Source organism: Macaca fascicularis, chromosome 11, assembly GCF_037993035.2.
Source record: "Macaca fascicularis isolate 582-1 chromosome 11, T2T-MFA8v1.1".
Classification (NCBI taxonomy): Eukaryota; Metazoa; Chordata; class Mammalia; order Primates; family Cercopithecidae; genus Macaca; species Macaca fascicularis.
Genome location: NC_088385.1, coordinates 71,500,594 through 71,522,554, shown reverse-complemented (window position 1 = coordinate 71,522,554; position 21,961 = coordinate 71,500,594). Strand labels below are relative to the sequence as shown.

Here is a 21,961-nt window from a genome sequence, read left to right as displayed (position 1 = left end):
CAGTAATTCCAGCTACTTAGGAGGCTGAGGCAGGAGAATTGCCTGAACCTAGGAGGCGAGGTTGCAGTGAGCCGAGATCGCACCATTGCACTCCAACCTGGGCAACAACAGTGAAACTCCGTCTAAAAAAAAAAAAAAAAAAAAAAAAAAAAAGTGGTAAGTCAAACACATAACCAAACACCAAATAATACTATATATTCTATTCTGGATATGACAACCACTGATTAGTTGGCAATTATTAGGCACTACTTTCTAATAGGAAACCCTATGAGCAATTTTTAAACATTTTTAGCCAACTGAAAACATCTGAGACATTATTCAACAAAGTAAAACAAGATTGTTATTTTAACCTGTGGTTAAACAGCATTTACAATCAGTCATCTGTTAACACAGCTATTATAATGATTAGGAAAAAGGGCTGCATGGTCTTTAAAAAACAACTTGGCTAGGCTGGGCATGGTGGCTCATGCCTATAATCCCAGCACTTTGGGAGGCCAAGGTGGGTGGATCACCTGAGGTCAGGAGTTTGAGACCAGACCAATATGGCAAAACCCTGTCTCTACTAAATATACAAGAATTAGCTGGGTGTGGTGGCGCACACCTGTAACCCCAGCTACTTGGGAGGCTGAGGCAGGAGAATCGCTTGAACCTGGGAGGTGGAGGTTGTAGTGAGCTGAGATTGTGCCACTGCACTCCAGCCTGGTGACAGAGGAAGACTCTGTCTCAAAAAAGAAAAAAAAAAAAAAATTAATAGGACACGAAACCAAAGTGATAAAGATGAATGAGGAAGTAAAGAGAAATTATCCTGACATTGAGAAGTAAAGAGTAACAAAAAAAAGTTTCAATCATAAGAAGAACAGTAATTCATTAAGAGGAAGAGAATAATCATTTCACACTGTATACATATATGAAAACATGTACACCTTAAATATACATAATGTTGTCAATTAAATCTCAATAAAGCTGGAAAGAGGAAGAGATAAATTGCAAATTAAAGTAATAAATAGGCTATTAAACTGATAATTTGTGAATTATATAAACTCATTGAAAAATATTCAAATTTCTTTCTGATTTGATCTCACACTAGCATTGAGGAATATGACATAAAACTCACAATACATGATTACAATGAGTACCTTGATGACAAATGAGTGACTTCAATTCAAAAACTACATAAGATTAATAACTGTGTAAAAAAGGCCAGGTGTGGTGACTCACGCTTATAATCCCAGCACTTTGGGAGGCCGAGGCTGGTGGATCACTTGAAGTCAGGAATTCGAGACTGGCCTGGCCAACATGGCGAAACCCCATCTCTATTAAAAATACAAAAATTAGACGGGCATAGTGACGCATGCCTGTAATCCCAGCTACTCAGGAGGCTGAGGCAGGAGAATCACTTGAACCTGGGAGGTGGAGGTTGCAGTGAGCCAAGAGTGCAGACAGAGCAAGACTCCATCTCAAAAAATAAAATAAAATAAAATGCAGAATGTCACGAAATGCCTATGTTAAGAGGATATTTGATAGAGTTTTCTGAAATTTGACAAAAATACTAAACATATATATATATAAAACCAATAATGAACTGTGCAGGTGAAAAATAACTTTTCTGAATTATCACTAATAAAAAGCAAATACTGATCAAACACACTAGCTAAAAAACTAAATCATCTTTCTATTCTCTTTAGAAAATATGATAAACTATCATCAAATGAAGAGATGATTAAAGAGTATATAGCCATATAATGTAAGGGGAAAAAAGTATGAAGAAGTATGCCTGGCGGTTACTTAACAAAAATGTTACTTTAAATTTTTGCATTATTTGTAATATTTTTCTTTTTTTTTTTTTGAGACAGAGTCTCGCTCTGTTGCACAGGCTGGAGTGCAGTGGCAGTGATCTCGGCTCACTGCAAGCTCCACCTCCCGGGTTTATGCCATTCTCCTGCCTCAGCCTCCCGAGTAGCTGGGACTACAGGCGCCACCACCTCGCCCAGCTAGTTTTTTGTATTTTTTAGTAGAGACGGGGTTTCACCGTGTTAGCCAGGATGGTCTCGATCTCCTGACCTCGTGATCCGCCCGTCTGGGCCTCCCAAAGTGCTGGGATTACAGGCTTGAGCCACCACGCCCGGCCTATATTTTTCAACTTTTAAAAATGTGTAACGTTGTATTTTGTTTTAGTCTAAATACATATTCAGTTGTGTACCTACTTTTGTATCTAAAATTATTATTCTTTTTCTTAAAGAACCCCCACTCGCCAAATGCACATAAACTTCAGGCCCCACAAAATTTGAATCTGCCCGTTAGCTACTTTTCTCTCCACCTAATTGGTCTACCCTTACCCATACTTGTCCTCTTCCAATCTGTTCTTCATGCCACAGTCTAAAGGATCTTCTAAAAGTTCATGTATGATTATATTTCTCTTATATTCTTTCAGTAATTTCCAATTAGCCTTACTATAGAAACCCAAGTCCTTAAAATAGAATCTGGGTCCTCACCACCTCTCTCCCTCTGCTCTAACCACACTGGCTTCTTCTAGTTATTGCAATGCACCAGCTCAGGACCTTTCCATATACTGTACTCTGTGCCTAGGAGACATTCCACCCAATACTCCATTAACAAATTATCTCCTACTCAAACTTCAGATTTCACTCAAAGATCACTTCCTCAGGGCACCTTAGACTAAGTGAGCCTCCCACCACCTTAAATGCTCACTGCACCCTTTACTTTTCCTTCATAGCATGTCTATTTGTAATCATATACAAGATTCAAGATTAGATTGTCAATCTCTCTGCCATTAGACTGCAAATTCCATGAACGAGGGACAGTGTCTCTTCGGCACTAGTGTAGCAGTGTTACCGGAAAGGGGTCCTGATCCAGATACCAAGAAAGGGTTCTTGGATCTCAGGCAAGGAAGAATTCAGGACAAGACCATAGAGTAAAGTGAAAGCAAGTTTATTAAGAAAGTAGAGGAATAAAAGAATGCCTACTCCATAGGCAGAGCAGCCTGAGGCTCCTGGTTGCCCATTTTTATGGTTATTTCTTGATGATATGCTAAACAAGGGATGGATTATTCATGCCTCCCCTTTTTAGACCATAGAGGGTACCATCCTGACATTCCCATGGCATTTATAAACTATTATGGTGCTGGTGGGAGTTTAGCAGTGAGGACGGGCAGAGGTCACTTTCATCACCCTCTTGGTTTTGGTGGGTTTTAGCCCACTTCTTTACTGCTACCTGTTTAATCAGTAAGATCTTTATGACCTGCATCCTGTATCTTTATGACCTCCTATCTCATCCTGTGACTTAGAATGCATAACCATCTGGGAATGCAGCACAGCAGGCCTCAACCTTATTTTACCCAGCCCCTATTCAAGATGGAATTGCTCTGGTTCAATCGCCTCTGACAGCAGCATCCTGAACAAAGTGGTCAACTAATTACACAATTTCTGGCCTCAAACAGTTTATAATCTAACCTTTAAAAAAAAAAAAAGAGAAAAGAAACAATTTTACAATTTGGGACATCAATACAGTGAAATAGGTTCTTTTTTTGTGTAAGAAAGTCTTCCTGGAAGTCTTGAAACGTGACTACCTAAGGATTAGTTATTCTAACTAGCTTGAAAAATTGGCCTAGGCCAAGGTTGTAACCAAGTATTCTGGTTGTCTAGGAACTGCTCTGGCCATATTTCCGGCATAATTGTTTCTTGCAGAAAAACTACTTAATTTTTTTAAAGCTTCTTTTGCCTTCTGTAGGCTTACTTAAAAACAAACAAACAAACAAAAAACAGTATTAAGATCCTTTTGTGGTTCATAAGCCTGATGATTGGGTTTTCACGCTATGGTGTGAGTTAACGACCCCTACCTCAAACCCGTACCTCAAACCTTGTTAGGACTCAGCACATTACCCCTCTGTGGTGAAAAAAACAAAATAATAAAGGTAATTCTTCTTTTTTTTTTTTTTTTTGCATAAGCCCTATCCTTGTACACATGAGGTTTCAAAGTGTTTCCATCATTATTTTTACCTTATAGTATAGTGTTTTCACGAGTTTCTGTATTTTTATTTATTTTTTATTATATTTTAAGTTCTGGGATAGTTTTCACGAGTTTTAAGAGACTTTTCTTGGCAAACAGATCAACTCAGAGAAAATACTTTTACCAGCAAGGAGGTTATACCCTGTTATATTAGTCTGGGGACATGACTTGACAGTTCACCTTGCCAGGAAGATCTCTGTGATTTTTTGTTTGTTTGTTTGTTTTGAGACAGAGTCTCGCTCTGTTCCTGAGGCCTGAGTGCAGTGGCTCACTGCAAGCTCCGCCTCCTGGATTCAAGCCATTCCCGTGCCTCAGCCTCTCGAGTAGCTGGGATTACAGGTGCGTCCCACCATGACCGGCTAATTTTTGTATTTTAGTAGAGACGGGGTTTCACCATGTTGGCCAGGCTGGTCTCAAACTCCTGACCTCAGGTGATACACCCGCCTCAGCCTCCCAAAGTGCTGGGATTACAGGCGTGAGTCACCGCGCCCGATCAGATCTGTTTTTATAGACGTCAGGAGAGGGGCAAAGTCAAATTGTTCCAGAGAGGCCACAGAAATATCTGGAACTAGTTTCAAGGGCTATTCCCCGCTAAAGATTACTTAATAATGCAGTTGGATGACCATGTTTCAAGATTTTTGTTCGATCTGCACAACCTCCAAAATCTTCCAAGAGGGTGTTTAAAAAGTCAGCAAGGACCATTAGGATCAGGACATCCCTAAATTGTTTCAAACTACAATGTCAGCTGAGGAAAGCAGAACATAATCAGGCTTTGGAGTTAAGAGAGCTGAACTGGAATCCAGTTCCAAATTTAATGGCTGAGCCAAATGAGAATGTTAAGACTTATTTCACAAGTTGTAGAGAAAATAAAAAACGATTAAACATCTGGGCCTTGAGTAAGTGCCCCTCGACTTGGAGATTAAATATGGTAGAGTCTACTTTCCTCACCAGCTGATAATAGTATCTGTTAAGTACAGTCTTCTTGTCTCTTCCTTAATCTGTTGCTTAGTATTTGCCAACTCTTTCCTGCTTTTCATCTTCTCTTCCCCCAATTTAAATCTTTCCACCAAGCACTCAGAAACAGGTCCTACCAGAACGCAACCCGAGCCTGCGCGTGAGGTATGCACGGGTCTCGACCTTTTTCCCGTTCTCCGCCCTTTTTTCCGGTTCTCCGCCCCTTTTCCGCCACTGCCTGGTGGCTCCCTCCCGGCTGCGCCTGTCCGTGGCCCCGCCCACGCCGACCGTCACGTGACCGCTCTGCGTGCTCCGCCCCCTGTCCCCGGCTCACGTGATCGCGCCTAGGGAGAAAACGCCTGACCCCAGCCACCGGCCTTCAAGGCAAGGCTTTTTCTTCCTTCGGCTGGTTGGCCTTTCGCCCTTCAGCTACCTGTGCGTCCCTCCGTCCCGTCCCGGGGTCACCCCGGAGCCTGTCCGCCATGCAGCTCCTGCCTCTAGCCCCAGGTCGGCTCCGGCAGGGCAGCCCCCGCCACCTGCCCTCCTGCAGCCCAGCGCTGCTGCTACTGGTGCTGGGCGGCTGCCTGGGGGTCTTCGGGGTGGCAGCGGGAACCCGGAGGCCCAACGTGGTGCTGCTCCTCACGGACGACCAGGACGAAGTGCTCGGCGGCATGGTAACTCTTCTGTTTCTGCCCCGCCCCTCTATCTCTGGGGCTGACTCCCCGGTTTCTTGCTCTCTTTCCCGGTGCCCATCCCCCCTCCCCGAACTGGCTGTCTTATCCCTGGGTAGGTTTGGTTTTCCCACGTGAGGCCCTTTATGCCGGTGTTAGGGACTGCAACACTCATTTCCCTTCTGGATTGAGGCACTTGCGTACAGCACACACAGCTTCTAGTCTGGACCGTACTGCTGTGGAGTTTACGTTAATATCTCAAGATAAACATGTGGAGACCAGTGGAGGATGGGTTGAACCAATGAGGATCAGGTGCTGGCTAAAAGCACTCAAACCCTGATTGTTTTTCTTTTGGATTAGAGGATCAAAGACAAGTCCAGTCCCCTTTATGAGGGACCTAGACGACCTCCACATTTGTGCCTGTATACAATGTCTGTATCTGATGTCTATAAAAATAAGACTGGGCTGGGCGCGGTGGCTCACTCTTGTAATCCCAGCTCTTTGGGAGGCCGAGGCGGGCGGATCACAAGGTCAAGAGATCTAGACCATCCTGGCCAACATGGTGAAACCCCGTCCCTACTAGAAATACAAAAATTAGCTGGGCGTGGTGGCGCGCACCTGTAGTCCCAGCTACTTGGGTGGCTGAGGAAGGAGAATCGCTTGAATCCGGGAGGCGGAAGTTGCAGTGAGCCGAGGTTGGGCCACTGCACGCCAGCCTGGCTACAGAGCGAGATTCCGTCTTAAAAAAAAAAAAAGCCTGAAGTGAACTAATCTGGTAGGCCGACCGTCGAACTATTGAGGGTGTGTTTTGCCTCACAAGAATCAAGAAAATTCAATTAGTCTGATTGAACACCTGACTGTTGCATTAGAGACTGTCAGTGTTTCATTTTCTATCTAATGGGTGTTGTCACAAGACTTCTTTTTTTTTTTCCCCCGAGTTAATTTTGCTTGTGTATTGCAGAATTCTGGAATCTGTGACCTTTGGAAACATCCACTCCAACCCCTGCCCCATGGAGGTCCAGAAAGCAACTTGCCCAAGACATGAGTAGTTGAGGCAGAGTCCTCTAACCCTGGGTTCAGCATTCCTCTCTTCGCTTTAAAACCAAATGTTTTATTGCTTTATTCGTTTCAGTTCTCTTTTTGCTTTCAGCTGAATGCTGAGACTATGAAATACTCCAGGCAAGATGTTCCTAACTTTTCTTGTGTAATTACACACCCTCGCTCAGTGTCCTTCAAGCCCCTGGTCCCAACCCGTGAGTGAGTTGTGAAATCAGTTTAGTGACTATCAACGTTTTTTATTTCCTCTGGAATAGAGTAGAATAGAAAATGGCCGTGTGTGAGTGTGTGTGTTACACTTGCTAAAGGTAATCATTATCTATCTTTCTTCCCGAGTTGTAAAATATATTTCTTAGGTTGTGCTCAAGAGCTTGAGTCTTTTATAGCTGATGTTTAAGATGCTTGCATTTCGATTACACACTTCTTCCTGCCATATATGCTTCATTGTCTGTTAGTTTCTACCAAGCCATGTTGACATCAATCTTGATTTAATTTTCCTCCTACACTTTAGTTTCACTACTCTTCCAACTACTGCACTTACTTGTCTGCTCACAACATTCCTTTTTTATTTAAACAAAAAAAAAATTGTGTCCTTGAGTGTTTTGTCCAGAAAAAGCAAGCCTTCTCTAGCAGTGACTACAGTACTCAGTTAAAAGGTCAGGGTTTTTTAGGTGTTGAAAACAAAATTCTTTACTTAAATATGAGGTATTCAGAGTTCAGTTTCTTCAATTCTTATAAACCACGGCTGTAGTCTGTGTGTATTTGAGGTCTCTTCCTTTTAGTATGTTAATCCAATTTGCTTCGTTAAGCCAGCAGCAGATTTTTTGAGTCAGGGTCTTGCTCTGTTATCCAGGCTGGAGTGCAGTGGTATAATCAAGGATCATTGCAGCCTTGAACTCCTAGTCTCAAGCAGTCTTCCTGCCTCAGTCTCCCTAGTAGCTGGAACTACAGGCACACAGCACCACGTCCAGCTAATTTTTTAATATTTTGTAGAGACAGGATTTCTCCAGGTTGCCCAAGCCGGTCTTGAACTCCTGGACTCAAGTAATCCCCCCACCTCAGCCTCCCAAAGTGCTGGGATTACAGGCATAAGCCATTGTCTCGGCCGAGATTCTTTTTTTAAATAAGTGTTTCTACTGGAGAGAGGTACCAAAGTTGAATAGAGGAGATAAGTCAGATTTAATGTTCCCAACTCAAGAATTCTGGATTCTCTTCTAGCCTTTTTCAGAATATTCTACCACTAATTGCCAAACAGGACTCCAAGGGGAAGAGCTAAGACAAGAGCATTTGAGAACTTACTTGGAGCTGAGCAGAGCATGAGGATTTTTATACTTGTGCTTCAGTCATCACGGGAGTCCTCTACTGTACATAGTATCCTTATCTTAAAAGGAAACTAAAACTGGAAGGTGGTTAAGTGACATGACTAAGGTTCACATAGCTAATACTGGACAAAGCCTGGGTATCTTATGATCTCAGAGTACCATGCTTTTTCTCCTGTTCTAGAATACTGTGATGATAATCAGATTTCATTCCACATACCCACACCAGCATAATCACATCATAGGTCAGTGAGTCTGCAGGTGACATTCGGGGATGCCAGTGACATCATGGAACTCCTTAATTTACATGTAAAACTTTGTATATAATATCTTCATTTTGGGGGAAAGAGAGCTCTAACCTAAAAAAGATTGCAGATTGCTGCCATAGTTGGCAAAATAAACAGTGGTCAACCCCTACCAGACTAACTCAGGTCAAAGGATTGTAGATAGTGCTTACAACATGATTTAGATTTATAGTGGAATGTTTCAGGCATCTTTGAAATGTTCTTTTATATAGTAGCATCATCTTTAACATTTCATTGTATTTGTTCCACGTATCTGTGGGACTCTGTTTTTATTTTTTATTTTGCCAGGACACTGTTCTTACCACTTTCTTGATTTTACTTAAACATCATTGTAGTGTGGTGGACACACTGTTCTTCACAGAAGCATAAGTTGCTCTTTTAAAAATCATTCACGGCTGGGCGCAGTGGCTCACCTCTATAATCCTAGCACTTTGGGAGGCCGAGGTGGGCAGATCACGAGGTCAGGAGTTCAAGACCAGCCTGGCCAGCATGGTGAAACCCCGTCTCTACTAAAAATACAAAAATTAGCCGGGCATGGTGGCATGTGCCTGTAGTCCCAGCTACTCGGGAAGCTGAGGCGGAAGAATCACTTGAACCCAGGAGGTGGAGGTTGCAGTGGGCCAAGATTGTGCCACTGCACTCTAGCCTGGGTGACAGAGCAAGACTCCATCTCGGGAAAAAAAAAATCATTTAAGAAAAGTGACATTGGCCTGACGCGGTGACTCACGCCTGTAATCCCAGCACTTTGGGAGGCCAAGGTAGGCAGATCACGAGGTCAGGAGATCGAGACCATCCTGACCAACACGGTGAAACCCCATCTCTACTAAAAATACAAAAAAATTAGCCGAGCGTGGTGGCGGGTGCCTGTAGTCCCAGCTACTCGGGAGGCTGAGGCAGGAGAATGGCGTGAACCCAGGAGGCGGAGCTTGCAGTGAGCCGAGATTGTGCCACTGCACTCCAGCCTGGGCAACAGAGTGAGACTCTGTCTCAAAAAAAAAAAAAAAAAAAAAGAAAAGTGACATTTGGCCAAAACCTCAGGCAAGTGATGGAAGAAACTATGATAAAAGGTAGGGGAAGAAATTTTTTTTTTTTTTTTGAGATGGAGTCTTGCTCTGTCACCCAGGTTGGAGTGCAGTGGCGCCATCTCAGCCCACTGCAACCTCCGTCTCCCACGTTCAAGCGATTCCCCTGTCTCAGCCTCTGAAGTAGCTGGGTTTACAGGCACCCACCAGCATGCCCGGCTAATTTTTGTATTTCTGGTAGAGATGGGGTTTCACCATTGGCCAGGCTGGTCTCAAACTCCTGACCTCAAGTGATCTGCCATCTTAAGCCTCCCAAAGTGGTGGGATTACAGGTGTGAGCCACTGTGCCAGGCCGGGGAAGAATAAATATGTCATTGCTTAATTGAAAGCAAGACAATTTCCATTTTTAGCCACAGAATTATCAGAAGTGTCATTTCAGAACAACTATACATGGAACCAGGAAAGTAAATGATTCTTTAGGGTTTTAATGAAAAGGATTCTGCTTGGGGTGAGCAGAGAAACATGTTTGCCCACATGAGGACATGAAATTGGCTACTGCTTAAAGACTCTTGCGTGACCTTAGCTTGATCAGCCGCTGTCTTTGCCTAGATCTTAAGGATTCATTTTTCCTTCTAGTTTGCATAGAGACACATACACATTTTGGGTACAGTATGGTTTCTTGTTTGGGACTTTTTCAATTAAGCACAGATGATTATTATCTTTTGTACTATTGTTAGCAGTATAAAGATGACAGTTAATAACTTTTTTTTGAGACAAAGTCTCACTCTTCTTGCCTAGGCTAGATTGCAGTGGTACAGTCATAGCTCACTATAACCTCAAACTTCCGGGCACAAGCAATCCTCCCACCTCAGCCTCCCAAGTAACTGGGACTACGGGCACGCACTACCATGCCCAGCTAATTTTTGTATTTGTTGTAGAGCCAGGGTCTTGCTATGTTGCCCAGGCTGGTCTCAAACTCCTGGTCTCAAGCAGTCCTCCTGCCTCTGCCTTCTAAAGTCCTGGGATAACAGGCGTGAGCCACTGCACTGGGCCTAAAGTCTAAATTCCTATATGGCCCTGCATCACTGACTCCTGCCTACCTCTCTGACCTCATCTTACCTCCCTCTCCCTTCTCCTCAGTAAGCTGCTTCCATCACCACACTGGCTTCTCTGTTTCCTCCCAGGTGCCTCTCTCCTTCCTCTGGCAGCCCTTGTATTGCTATATACCCAGCCTGAAACATCTTCTGAATCTTTGCGTGACTGACTCCTCATCGCATGGCTCTCTGTACAAGTTACCTCCTGAAAGAGAGGCCTTTCCTGACCACCCATCTAAAGTAGTTCCCCTTTCCTCCCACCAGCTGCAATCACATCATCCTGGTTTATTCTCTTCACAGCACTTATCACCACCTGAAATGACTGATTGTTTACCTGTTAGTTGTTTTAAGTCCCCGAGAGTGCAGGGATCATGAGGGCAAGGACTATCCTCTGTCCACCACTGCCTAGATTAATGCCTGGCACACGTTGTGTTTAATAAATGTTATTACACAATATTACCGTAAATCAGATATTCTTTCATAGTTTTACATATTTATCAGTTTGACAATTAAGTCCTATACAGTCAACTCTGGTCCTTTTCTCCACTTACTCTTTGAATCTTCATTTCATCTTCGAATGTCCTCATAGTAACTCAGGTTTTTTTTTAATCAAGCCAGTGTCTCATTAAGCCCAGTATTCTTTTCCTGAGGATGGTACCCAGTGATGGCTTTGAGGAGAGTATGGTTGATGACTTTGCTTCGGAAGGTTGGCGAAGATCTTCTGCATCTCTGGCGTCTCTTGGCAGCCTCTTCTGAATCTACTCATGAAATTATCAGAGCTTTTTTTGGATAAGTTAGAATCCTCATCCTTTTGAGTTTATGGATTCCATAGGTTTTGTATTTATATAAAACAATGGGGAAAAGTCATTTATACATTATTAAAAATGAGGCTCCTGTTAACCTACTTACATATTTAGATTAACGATCTTGTTTTTTTTTTGTTGTTGTTGTTGAGACAGAGTCTCGCTTTGTCGCCCAGACTGGAGTGCAGTGGCCAGATCTCAGCTCACTGCAAGCTCCGCCTCCCGGGTTCACGCCATTCTCCTGCCTCAGCCTCCCAAGTCGCTGGGACTACAGGCGCCCGCCACCTCGCCCAGCTAGGTTTTTGTATTTTTTAGTAGAGACGGGGTTTCACCATGTTAGCCAGGATGGTCTCGATCTCCTGACCTCGTGATCCGCCCATCTCGGCCTCCCAAAGTGCTGGGATTACAGGCTTGAGCCACCGTGCCCGGCCTTAGATTAGGGATCTTTAAGGAATTATTTCACAACAAAATATACTTAAAATTGCATTCAGTATGGTCTTAGGTTTCAAAGGTATCTCAGAATCATCATGAACTGACTCATATTACAACTAAAATGACCTCTTACAATAGTGCTTTTTTTGTCTGGAATCTGAAGAATATTAGTATTCCTTTTATTCGTATTTAAATGACTGTCTTCATATGTTTGTCCTCACTCTAGGGGGAACTTAATTGTCTCTGTACTTGTAAGGATCTTAGATTTTGAACAAAAGATGAAAAGCAGGACATAAAGTAGTTTCTGAGTAGCCTTTTGCCTGACAGTGTTCTGTGTACACCTGCTTACCACCTGGTTCAAGTCCTTATCCTGAGGTGCTGGTGGGTCTATGCAGACAACAGTAGCTGGTAGTTGAACAGTGTGCATCTGACCTCCACCACTGAATGTGTGAGGTGTGAATCAGTCTCAGCCCTGGGGCCTCGTCTGGCTTTCAGAATCCAACTGTTGTCTTACTTCTGTTCTATAGGGCGGAAGGTTCCCTTTGTATATCATTTCCCACATCCTACTTCTAAAGATTAATTCATGGAAATAGGTCTGCCCTCTCTGCCTTATATGGGGGCAGATGACTAATAAGGGCACAAAGATGTTATTGCCATTGACTGAACTTTCCCTTCCTGCAAGCATTTTGACCTCCTGCACTTTTACGCAGGATGGAGCTGGCTGGAACCAAACCTTTCTCTAGAATCATACAGGACTGTCTTTGGCTGTTGCTTAGAGCTGACCATTTGGGAATAAAAGATTGAGTAAGATGTAACCAAACAGGAATTCTGGCCTGTGTGTCTCAATTTATTGGAATAAATTGTTTAATGGATAATTACGTACTTTTACAGACACCACTGAAGAAAACAAAAGCTCTCATCGGAGAGATGGGGATGACTTTTTCCAGCGCTGTAAGTTTAAAAGCTAATTCAATTTTGTTAATTTAACTGTTTGTATTCTAAGAAGAAACACTCTTCTCGAGAATCTGGTATGATCTATGTGGTTTTTTCCTTGTTAAATGCCTGATTTGAAGGATTTATTTAATGTGATATAAACTCTTTTCGTTGAAATATTACCTCTTATCAATTGAAGATGAATTGCAGATATTTCTAAGCCAGTCTCAGAACTAGAGAATTTTATTTTAAACCTCACCATTTGAGGTTTGAAAATGGATTATAAAAAAATCAAGATATATGTATGCTGTGTGAACTTTTCCATGGTAAAACCCAATTAACCCTGATAGCCAAAACTGACAAATAGCAACACACACACCCCATAAATATAGATGCAGAAATTCAAAATAAAGTATCAATTCATTTTCAAGAACCATGTACATAACCAAGTGAATGGTAGTCTAGGAATGTAAGGGTAGCTTACTATCAGGAAATCCCTTGAATAGTAGCACAGTGTTAAGTTTAAGTGCTCAGACTCTGGAGCCGGACCGCCTAGTCTGGAATACCCTCTCTGCCTCTTTTCTAGCAGTGTGACCTTGGACAAACTAACCTCTCTGGCCCGTTTCCTCCCCATTTATAAAAGGGAGTACCAAAATCATCTTCAGAGTTGTTGTGAGGTTGAGTTAATAGGTGTAGAGCACTTCTGTCAGTGCCCGACTTCTTTTTTTTCTTTTTCTTTTTTTTTTTTTTTGAGATGGAGTCTCGCTTTGTCGCCCAGGCTAGAGTACAGTGGCGCGATCTCGACTCACTGCAACCTCCGCCTCCCGGGGTCAAGCAATTCTCCTGCTTCAGCCCTCTGGGTAGCTGAGATTACAGGCACCCACCACCATGCCCTGCTAATTTTTTGTATTTTTAGTAGATACGGGGTTTCACCATGTTAGCCAGGCTGGTCTTGAACTCCTGACCTCAAGTGATCTGCCCTCCTTGGCCTTCCAAAGTGCTGGGATTACAGGCATGAGCTACCTTGCCCTAGCCAATGCCTGAGTTCTTTTTTTTTTCTGAAGCAGAGTCTCGCCCTGTCACCCAGGCTGGAGTGCAATGGCGCGATCTCAGCTCACTGCAAGCTCCGCCTCCCAGGTTCATGCCACTGTCCTGCCTCAGCCTCCCAAGTAGCTGGGACTACAGGCACCTGCCACCACACCCGGCCAACTTTTTGTATTTTTTTTAGTAGAGATGGGGTTTCACTGTGTTAGCCAGGATGGTCTCGATCTCCTGACCTCGTGGCCTCCCAGAGTGCTGGGATTACAGGCATGAGCCATTGCGCCCGGCCAATGCCTGACTTCTTATAGTATATACTACGTGGTGTTGCTTATTATATGTCTACCAACATGATACAAGTAATTGAAAGAAGGAAAATTTATTGTTCTTCCCAATAGATACTAGAAAATACTCTGAAATTTTAGCATTCTTTCCTGGTAATGTATTAAGCTATTATAAGAACACATCCTGACTATGATGACTATTTCAAATACATAAGGTAAAAGACTCAGGGCATTGCTGTTAGAGATGAAACAAGTGCTCCATTTAATGTTGTTCCGACTAGTCATTGTCATAAGTCTTATGGAAATAAGAGGTAAAAATATTGGAAAAATTACTTCTGATTGTTTGGATTTTCTATCTAGGAACACAGGAGAATTATTGAAAACCCTTTAAAATCACTAGAATTCAAGATAAAAATGAAAAAATGAATTTTTTTTTCTTCCATGTAATCAGTTAGAAAAATAGAAGGTGGGAGACAAAGAAAATATTCATAATTGTTTATTTTTATTTTATATAAAGGTAGAGAAAAGGTCTCACTCACTATGTAGCCCAGGCTGATCTGGAACCCCTGAGCTCAAGTGATCCTCCCATCTCGGCCTCCCAAAGTGCTGGGATTACAGGTGTGAACCACCATGCCCGACCTCATTTATAATTTATAAACTCTCTAAGAGTAACTGGTTGGGGCCAGAAATGACTATGACCTATGTAAGTTACAAAATGATGTGAGTGGTAAGATAAAAAATATCTGATACATAGATATGCACATCATTTTATATACATTTCTTTTCCTTTTTTTTTTTTTTTTTGAGACAGGGTCTCACTCTGTCGCCCATGTTGGAGTGCAGTGGCATAGCTCACTGAAGACCTGAACTCAAACTCCTGGGTTCAGACAATCCTCCTGCCTCAGCTTCCCAAGTAACTGGGACTACAGGCATGCATCACCACACTCGCCTAATTTTTTTCCACTTTTTTTTAGAGATAGGGTCTCGCTCTATTGCTCAGGCTGGTCTCAAACTCCTGGCCTCAAGTAATCCTCTGCTTCAGCTTCCCAAATAGCTGGGATTACAGGTGTGAGCCACTGTGCTCAACTAAGACACAATATTATATAATAAAATGTTTATTCTAGTTGTAATCTTAACAAGATTGTTTTAGACTCAAACGATTCCAAAAGTTATCTGGAATAATAAATAGATGAGAATAATCAAAGTAATTTTTAAAAAAAATTACAGTGGCTGTATAATCCCAGCACGTTAGGAGGCTGAGGCAGGTGGATTGTTTGAGCTCAGGAGTTTGAGACCAGCCTGGGCAACATGGCAAGATCCTATATCTACTAAAAATACTTAAAAATACCTGGGCATTGGGCCGGGCACAGTGGCTCAAACCTGTAATCTCAGCACTTTGGGAGGCCTAGGCGGGCGGATCACCTGAGGTCAGGAGTTCAAGACCAGCCTGCCCAACATGGTGAAACCCCATGTCTACTAAAAATACAAAAAATTAGCCAGGCGTGGTGGCGGGCACCTATAAGCCCAGCTACTCGGGAGGCTGAGGCAGGAGAATTACTTGAACCCGGGAGGTGGAGGTTGCAGTGAGCCGAGATTGTGCCACTGCACTCCAGCCTGGGCAACAGAGTGAGACTCCGTCTCAAAACAACAACAACAACAAAATACAGGCATGGTGGTGCCTGTCTGTGGTCCCATCTACTTTGGTAAGTTGGGGTGGGAGGATTGCTTAACCCTGAGGTGGCGGAGGTTGCAGTGAGCTGAGATCGCACCACTGTACTCCATCCTGAGTGACAGAGTAAGACTGTCTCAAAAAAAAGAAATTGCTCTACCAGATGCCAAAATGTAATATTAAGATAAACTGTGTACTGGCTATAAAATTGATCAGAAAGCAAAAAGGGAAAGAGTTAAGAGTTGCCAATTTAAACTTAAGAAGTCAAACATCTAATAAAATTAAAAGGCAAAAGTAAAAATGGGAAGTATTTGTATCATGACTGAATTCTTCCTTAACTTAAATCTTATGTAACAAGAGGCCAACAGCCCTAGAGGAAAAAAATGAGCAAAGCATATGAACACACAAACAGTTGGTCGGTACCTGTGGAGAATGTTCATCCTCACTGTTATTTTAAAATGCCAAATCGAATTTGAAAGGCAAAAAGGCTTGCTAGTATTAAAAGGATAATACCCAATTTTGGCATGAGTCTGTGCTCAAATGCTCATTCCTTCTCTGCTGGTCCAAGTGTAAGCTAGTATTACCTTTCTGTGAAGTGGCTGGGTGATGTGTACCAATATGATTGGGTAGAATGGGGAAAGTCTGTTGCTGACAGTAGCTAATGGAAATATAATTACAGTAGGGAAAAAAGTCTGTGTCCAGTGTTTAAAGTGATATAGGAAATGTGTAAAGCTGCAGCTCAGCCTGCAAATGAACCACTGTGTCTCAATTAGATCCTGGTAGTATTCTATCTTTGGTTAAGACCCATCTCTCACCATGCTGTGCTCCTCATGTATAAATATTATTTCTGGCTGGGTGCAGTGGCTCACACCTGTAATCCCAGCACTTTAGGAGGCCAGGGTGGAGGGATCACTTGAATCCAGGAGTTTTAGATGAGCCTGGACAACATAGGAAGAATGTTATCTCTACAAATAAAAAAATGAAAAAAAAAGCCAGGAGTGGTGGCAAGCGCCTGTACTCCAGGCTGTTTGGGAGGATCACTTGCGCCAGGAAGTCGAGGCTGCAGTGAGCTGTGCTTGTGCCACTGCACTCCAGCCTGGGTGACAGAGTGAGACCTTGCCTCAAAAAAAAAAAAAAAAAAAAAAAAACCTCTATGGCGGATGAGAATAGAATTACTATTATCCTGCAGAAAGAAGCCACTTGAAAAAGAAATCTGTATTCTCAGTTTGTTTTATCTGCTTTGATGTCTCCACTATGTGACTTAAAGCAGCCCTGAAGTATGTCATGTGTAGAAAAAAATACATATATTCCATGAGAAACGACATATTTGAAGTTAGAGTATTAAGGAGCTTTTCTTTACCCTCTTTAGCAATGATGAGAAGTTCATCTTTCTTGTGTGACTTTGTCCTTTTTGCTTCCTTTCCTTTGTAGTATGTGCCAAGTGCTCTCTGCTGCCCCAGCAGAGCCAGTATCCTGACAGGAAAGTACCCACATAATCATCATGTTGTGAACAACACTCTAGAGGGGAACTGCAGTAGCAAGTCCTGGCAGAAGATCCAAGAACCAAATACTTTCCCAGCAATTCTCAGATCAATGTGTGGTTATCAGACCTTTTTTGCAGGGAAATACTTAAATGAGGTATGTTCAATGATCTCTTTCTTTTTTTATAATGACTTTTAAAATGTGAATATAATTCATGTTAATTTTATTATTAGTATCAATTAATGTTAAAGGATTTCTTGGTGTATGCTGTTTTCTGTGAATCTGCCTGTTAAGCAAGAACAAGTACACACATCATGTAAATATGTTCGTATAAGTACACATGTACATATTTACATGATTTGGGTAAGTACAGTGTATTTATATGATGTGGGTACTTGTTCTTCCTTTCAGTAGTCCCAGGAGCATGTATTTAAAAATTGTCCTAAGAGTGCTGCTGTCTGATGTGTCATCCTTTTTTCCTCAGGAATTCTGTTTGTCATGTGGCTGTCATGGTATCTTTGTTTCCATTCCCTGTTACCAGTACCTAACTGAAGACATTTTTTCATCTTAGAATCTTTCCTCAGATTTTTAGAATCTTTTCTGAATTATAACAACTTAATGCTTAACTCATTTTGTAATGTGAAAAGTGGCAACAAAATGTGGAGAGATTAGTGATGAAGTACCCAGAGTCAGGGTCCTGCAGGTCATTAAAGTATATGGCCAGCAGCTGGTACACCAGCCTTGTAGACCTAGATGGAGGGATACGCCCGGTGACCTGTCAAGGCTAGATTCCATGTGCCCACATTCACACATTGGCCTTAGCTGTTACCCAGAGTCCAAGCTTAAAGGAAATAGTTTGTTTCAGAATGTTTGGGGTTAGCTCTTACAGTTAAACTAGGGGTTCAAGACAAAGAGAAAATGTACTTATACTCTTTATCTGTAGTTGCTAGAGATCTTAATACCTGATCTGGATTTTCTGTTAATTCTCCCCTCCCCCCAATAATTGGGGGAATCTGCAACCTTGTGAGTCTGCAGGAAGGTGAGTCAGTTTGAAAAGGATCATGAGAACTAGGAACTGTGGATACTGGGTCATTTGGTTGGGGCTATGGGTCATAAAGACAGCTTAAACTGCTTTGCATGTTGAAGGACATCTGATGTGTATATAAAATTAAGAGCCCGTTAAAGTAGAAAGATTTTGTTTTCAGGGATTAAATTCTGCCTTAAGTGGATGGCATTAAACCTTGTAAGGATAAAGGGGGATAATTCTGTGGTTTCTTTATTTTATTCATCTCATCAGATAAATCAAGTTCGAAAAGTGGGTTTCATCTGCAGGGCAACTGAAATACAGATTATCCCTTATCCAAAATGCTTAGGATCAGAAGTATTTTGCGTTTCAGATTTTTTGGATTTTGAAATATATGCATGATATTGAACAGTCCAAATCTGAAACAGTCCAAATCTGAAAATGTGAAGTGCTCCAGTGAACATTTCCTTTGAGTGTCATGTTGGCACTCAAAAAGTTTTAGATTTTCAGATTTGGGATGTTCAATGTATAATAAGTCGATAGCTCATAGTCTGATTATTTGAACTACTTAGGGTCAATTGGACTATTCAGTCTATGGTATCAACAGGTCAGCATTCACCCCATGAATAGGCTGCGTGGGATAGGCTGTGTGGACTTTTTCTGTAGTGGGTGAGATAGTAAACATTTCAGGCCTTGCAGGTCATATGTCTCTGTTGCTACTATTCAGCTCTGCCACTGTAGCGTGAAAGCAGCCACAGACACTACACTATGTACAGGAATGTGGCTGTCTTCCAATAAAACTCTTTATCATTATTAAAATTTGAATTTATATAATTGTCACATTTCACAAAATATTCTTATTTTGATTAACTTTTATATTTGAAAATTGTTAAAACAAATTCTTAGCTTGCTGTTCATACAGAAGTCATCAGGCCAGATTTGGCTGACTGGCTGTAGTTTGCCAACTCCGGCTTTAGAAGTTCCTAGGATTATTAGAGTTTATTTTTGACTAGTGTCTGTTTCAGGCACTGGTCTAAAAAGATTCTAAAATTTCCTGTTTCTTTCTGGTCTGGTCATATCTAAGGACTTGTAACTGTCCCTACTTGTCTTGCTTTTCAGTACGGAGCCCCAGATGCAGGTGGACTAGAACACGTTCCTCTGGGTTGGAGTTACTGGTACGCCTTGGTGAGTGATTACTGAAGTCAGTGACAATTATATGCAGCCCTACAGATGCAGAATATGTTTAATTTAGCTCTGATATTGACATAACTTTATTTGCTATTACAATTAGTCATTTTAAAACCTTAAAATTTATTGACTTGTGGCCACGTGTAGTGGCTCATGCCTAGAATCCCAACACTTTGGGAGGCAGAGACAGGAGGATCTCTTGAGTTCAGGAGTTCGAGACCAGCCTGGGCAAAATGGCGAGACCCCATCTCAACAAAAAATTTTAAAATTAGCTGGGTGTGGTGGCATGTGCCTGTAGTCCTAGCTGCTCGGGAAGCTGAGGCAAGATGATCACATGAGCCCAGGAATTTGAGGCCGCAGTGAGCTATGATTGTGCCACTGCATTCCAATCTGGGCATCAGAGAGAGACCCAGTCTCATATTTAAAAAAAAAAAAAAAAAAAAAAGGTCTATTGACTTGTGAGTCAGTCCTTTCTGGGATGTTTTTCCTGCATTGTACATGGTTTAGCAAAGTAGTTTGCTTTTCTACCTGATCTACTTCTGGCTTTTTAACTAGAATGTACAATTGAAACTGTGCTTGTCTTTAATAAAACCCTAGTCAAAAACTCCAATTCAGTATTGACTTGAGTAATTATCTTTTTAATGTCTTATCACTGCTCAGAGTATAGTTTAGCCCAGCATGGATTCAGACTTCTACTTTGTGCACTGACCTCATAACAAATTTGACTTTCCTCTTTTTAATAGGAAAAGAATTCTAAGTATTATAATTACACCCTGTCTATCAATGGGAAGGCACGGAAGCATGGTGAAAACTATAGCGTGGACTACCTGACAGATGTTTTGGTGAGTTGCAGAAGCCCTGTAGCTCTGTCCTTACAGGGTTGGCTCACATTTGATTGAAGACTCTGCCTAGAAAACCTATAATCTTACTTGTTTGTGTTGGGTAATATAAATGCACAGTAACTTGGTCTAACTGCCCAAGAGTATTTCCAGCTGATTACAAACTCCTGAGGGTGTTTTCTTTGTGTATAAGCCAGGCTCAGCTCTAATGCTCTTGAAATTCCAGCAACAAATCCCTTTTCCAAAGGTTAATCTTGTCGACTATAGAGATTACTTTGTAGAGGTTTTACTTTGTAAGGGTACCTACTCTTGACCCCAGTTTTACTCACAAGCTACAAGATGGCAGCTTCACAGGCCCCCATTATGAGGATGGAGGGATAGGGATACTGGATTTATTTGGGCATTGGGTATTTATATATAAAAATTACTGAAAGCAGGTTAAATTGGGACTTTCCTATTCTGAGGCATTTCTAACGACAGTCTTCCATAGTATTATATATTCATTCACTCAATAGTTCAGCACCTAGTGTAGCCAGTATTCAGCAGTAAATGAAGCAAAGTCCCTGATTCTGTGGAAGGTAATTTTACTTACACTCACACAGTCTTATGTGTTGTGTCATTAACTGGTGATCAGTTAGAGAAATTAGTTAGGGTATGAGGTTACTTAGATAACATTTAAGCAGAAACTTGAAGTAGGTGAGAATGAGCTGTGCAGATCTGGGGAATAGTGCTACAGAGTCAGGGAACAGTAAGTGGGAGGGCCCTGAGGCAGGAGTGTACCTGGCGTATTTGAGAAACCACAAGGAAGCTGATGGGACTGGAGTGAAAGGTAGATGGAGGGGTTATAGGAGATAGATACAGTCAGTATCTTTTGAGTTATTGTTGGGAATAAATGAAATTACTTCAGAACAATGAAAAACAATATATATGTAGCATGCTTTCATTTTCATAAAGTATCTTCTGATAAGCAAAGGAAAAATGTAAGTCCATGTATTAAAGCTCTAGTGGGATGTATTTGAATCTAATGTTATTCACTACTTCAGTGCATAATTTATGACATCTACTTTCTGCATATTTTCGTAAGTTTAAGGTAACTTAATCTACCTTTCCCACTGTTTTAAGCTGACTCTCTTTTTACATTCTTTAAGGCATCACATGTAGATACCATAATCTCCATTAGTGTAAGTTAATACTAAAATGGCCACGTTACTGTTTCCTTCTTTGTGGGAGACATGATTTCTAGGTCATATAAAATCATCAAGATCTTCATTGCCTTCTTATGTTGGTATGCTTCTCAGTCTTTAAAGTATTGCCTAAAAACCAAATATATTTGTTCCAACAATATGCTTGCAAATGGCTATGACATGAGATCATGTGCTAAGATTGCTTAAAAGCTAGTAAGACCCTGTGCTGTCTGCTCACCAGAAGACATTTATCTATTAAATACTCATCTATTGGGTAAGGTAGGAGATGACAAATCTTTTTATGTGTCAGGCTAATGTCTCCTTGGACTTTCTGGACTACAAGTCCAACTTTGAGCCCTTCTTCATGATGATTGCCACTCCAGCGCCTCATTCACCTTGGACAGCTGCACCTCAGTACCAGAAGGCCTTCCAGAATGTCTTTGCACCAAGAAACAAGAACTTCAACATCCATGGAACGGTAGCTTCCCGCATCCCTTGTATTCAGCCGTACTCAGTATAATTAACTATATGATATACTTGTCAGGAAGCCTTTGAGCCATGTAGTGGGTTTTTCTTCACAATGTTTTAGAGGTAATTGCATCTGTTCCTAGTACAACCGATAGTATACTTGCATTGCA

The 21,961-nt window shown here is 41.8% G+C and overlaps 1 protein-coding gene and 1 pseudogene across 2 annotated transcripts in view; both read left to right on the top strand.

The window, feature by feature from the left end:
- Positions 1–3,789: 3,789 nt before the first annotated feature.
- LOC123567818 (small nucleolar RNA U13) lies at positions 3,790–3,909 on the top strand (annotated as a pseudogene).
- A 1,398-nt stretch (positions 3,910–5,307) lies between these two features.
- GNS (glucosamine (N-acetyl)-6-sulfatase) overlaps positions 5,308–21,961 on the top strand; it is a 45,228-nt gene continuing 28,574 nt past the window's right edge. The window contains exons 1-6 of one of the 2 annotated variants that reach the window (XM_005571445.5): positions 5,308–5,654; positions 12,574–12,633; positions 17,038–17,244; positions 19,232–19,297; positions 20,044–20,142; positions 21,634–21,801. In XM_005571445.5, coding sequence (XP_005571502.1) covers positions 5,463–5,654; positions 12,574–12,633; positions 17,038–17,244; positions 19,232–19,297; positions 20,044–20,142; positions 21,634–21,801 — 792 coding nt within the window. In that variant the 5' untranslated portion in view covers positions 5,308–5,462. The remainder of the gene's footprint in view (positions 5,655–12,573; positions 12,634–17,037; positions 17,245–19,231; positions 19,298–20,043; positions 20,143–21,633; positions 21,802–21,961) is intronic. The other variant, XM_015431152.4, reaches the window with a different exon arrangement.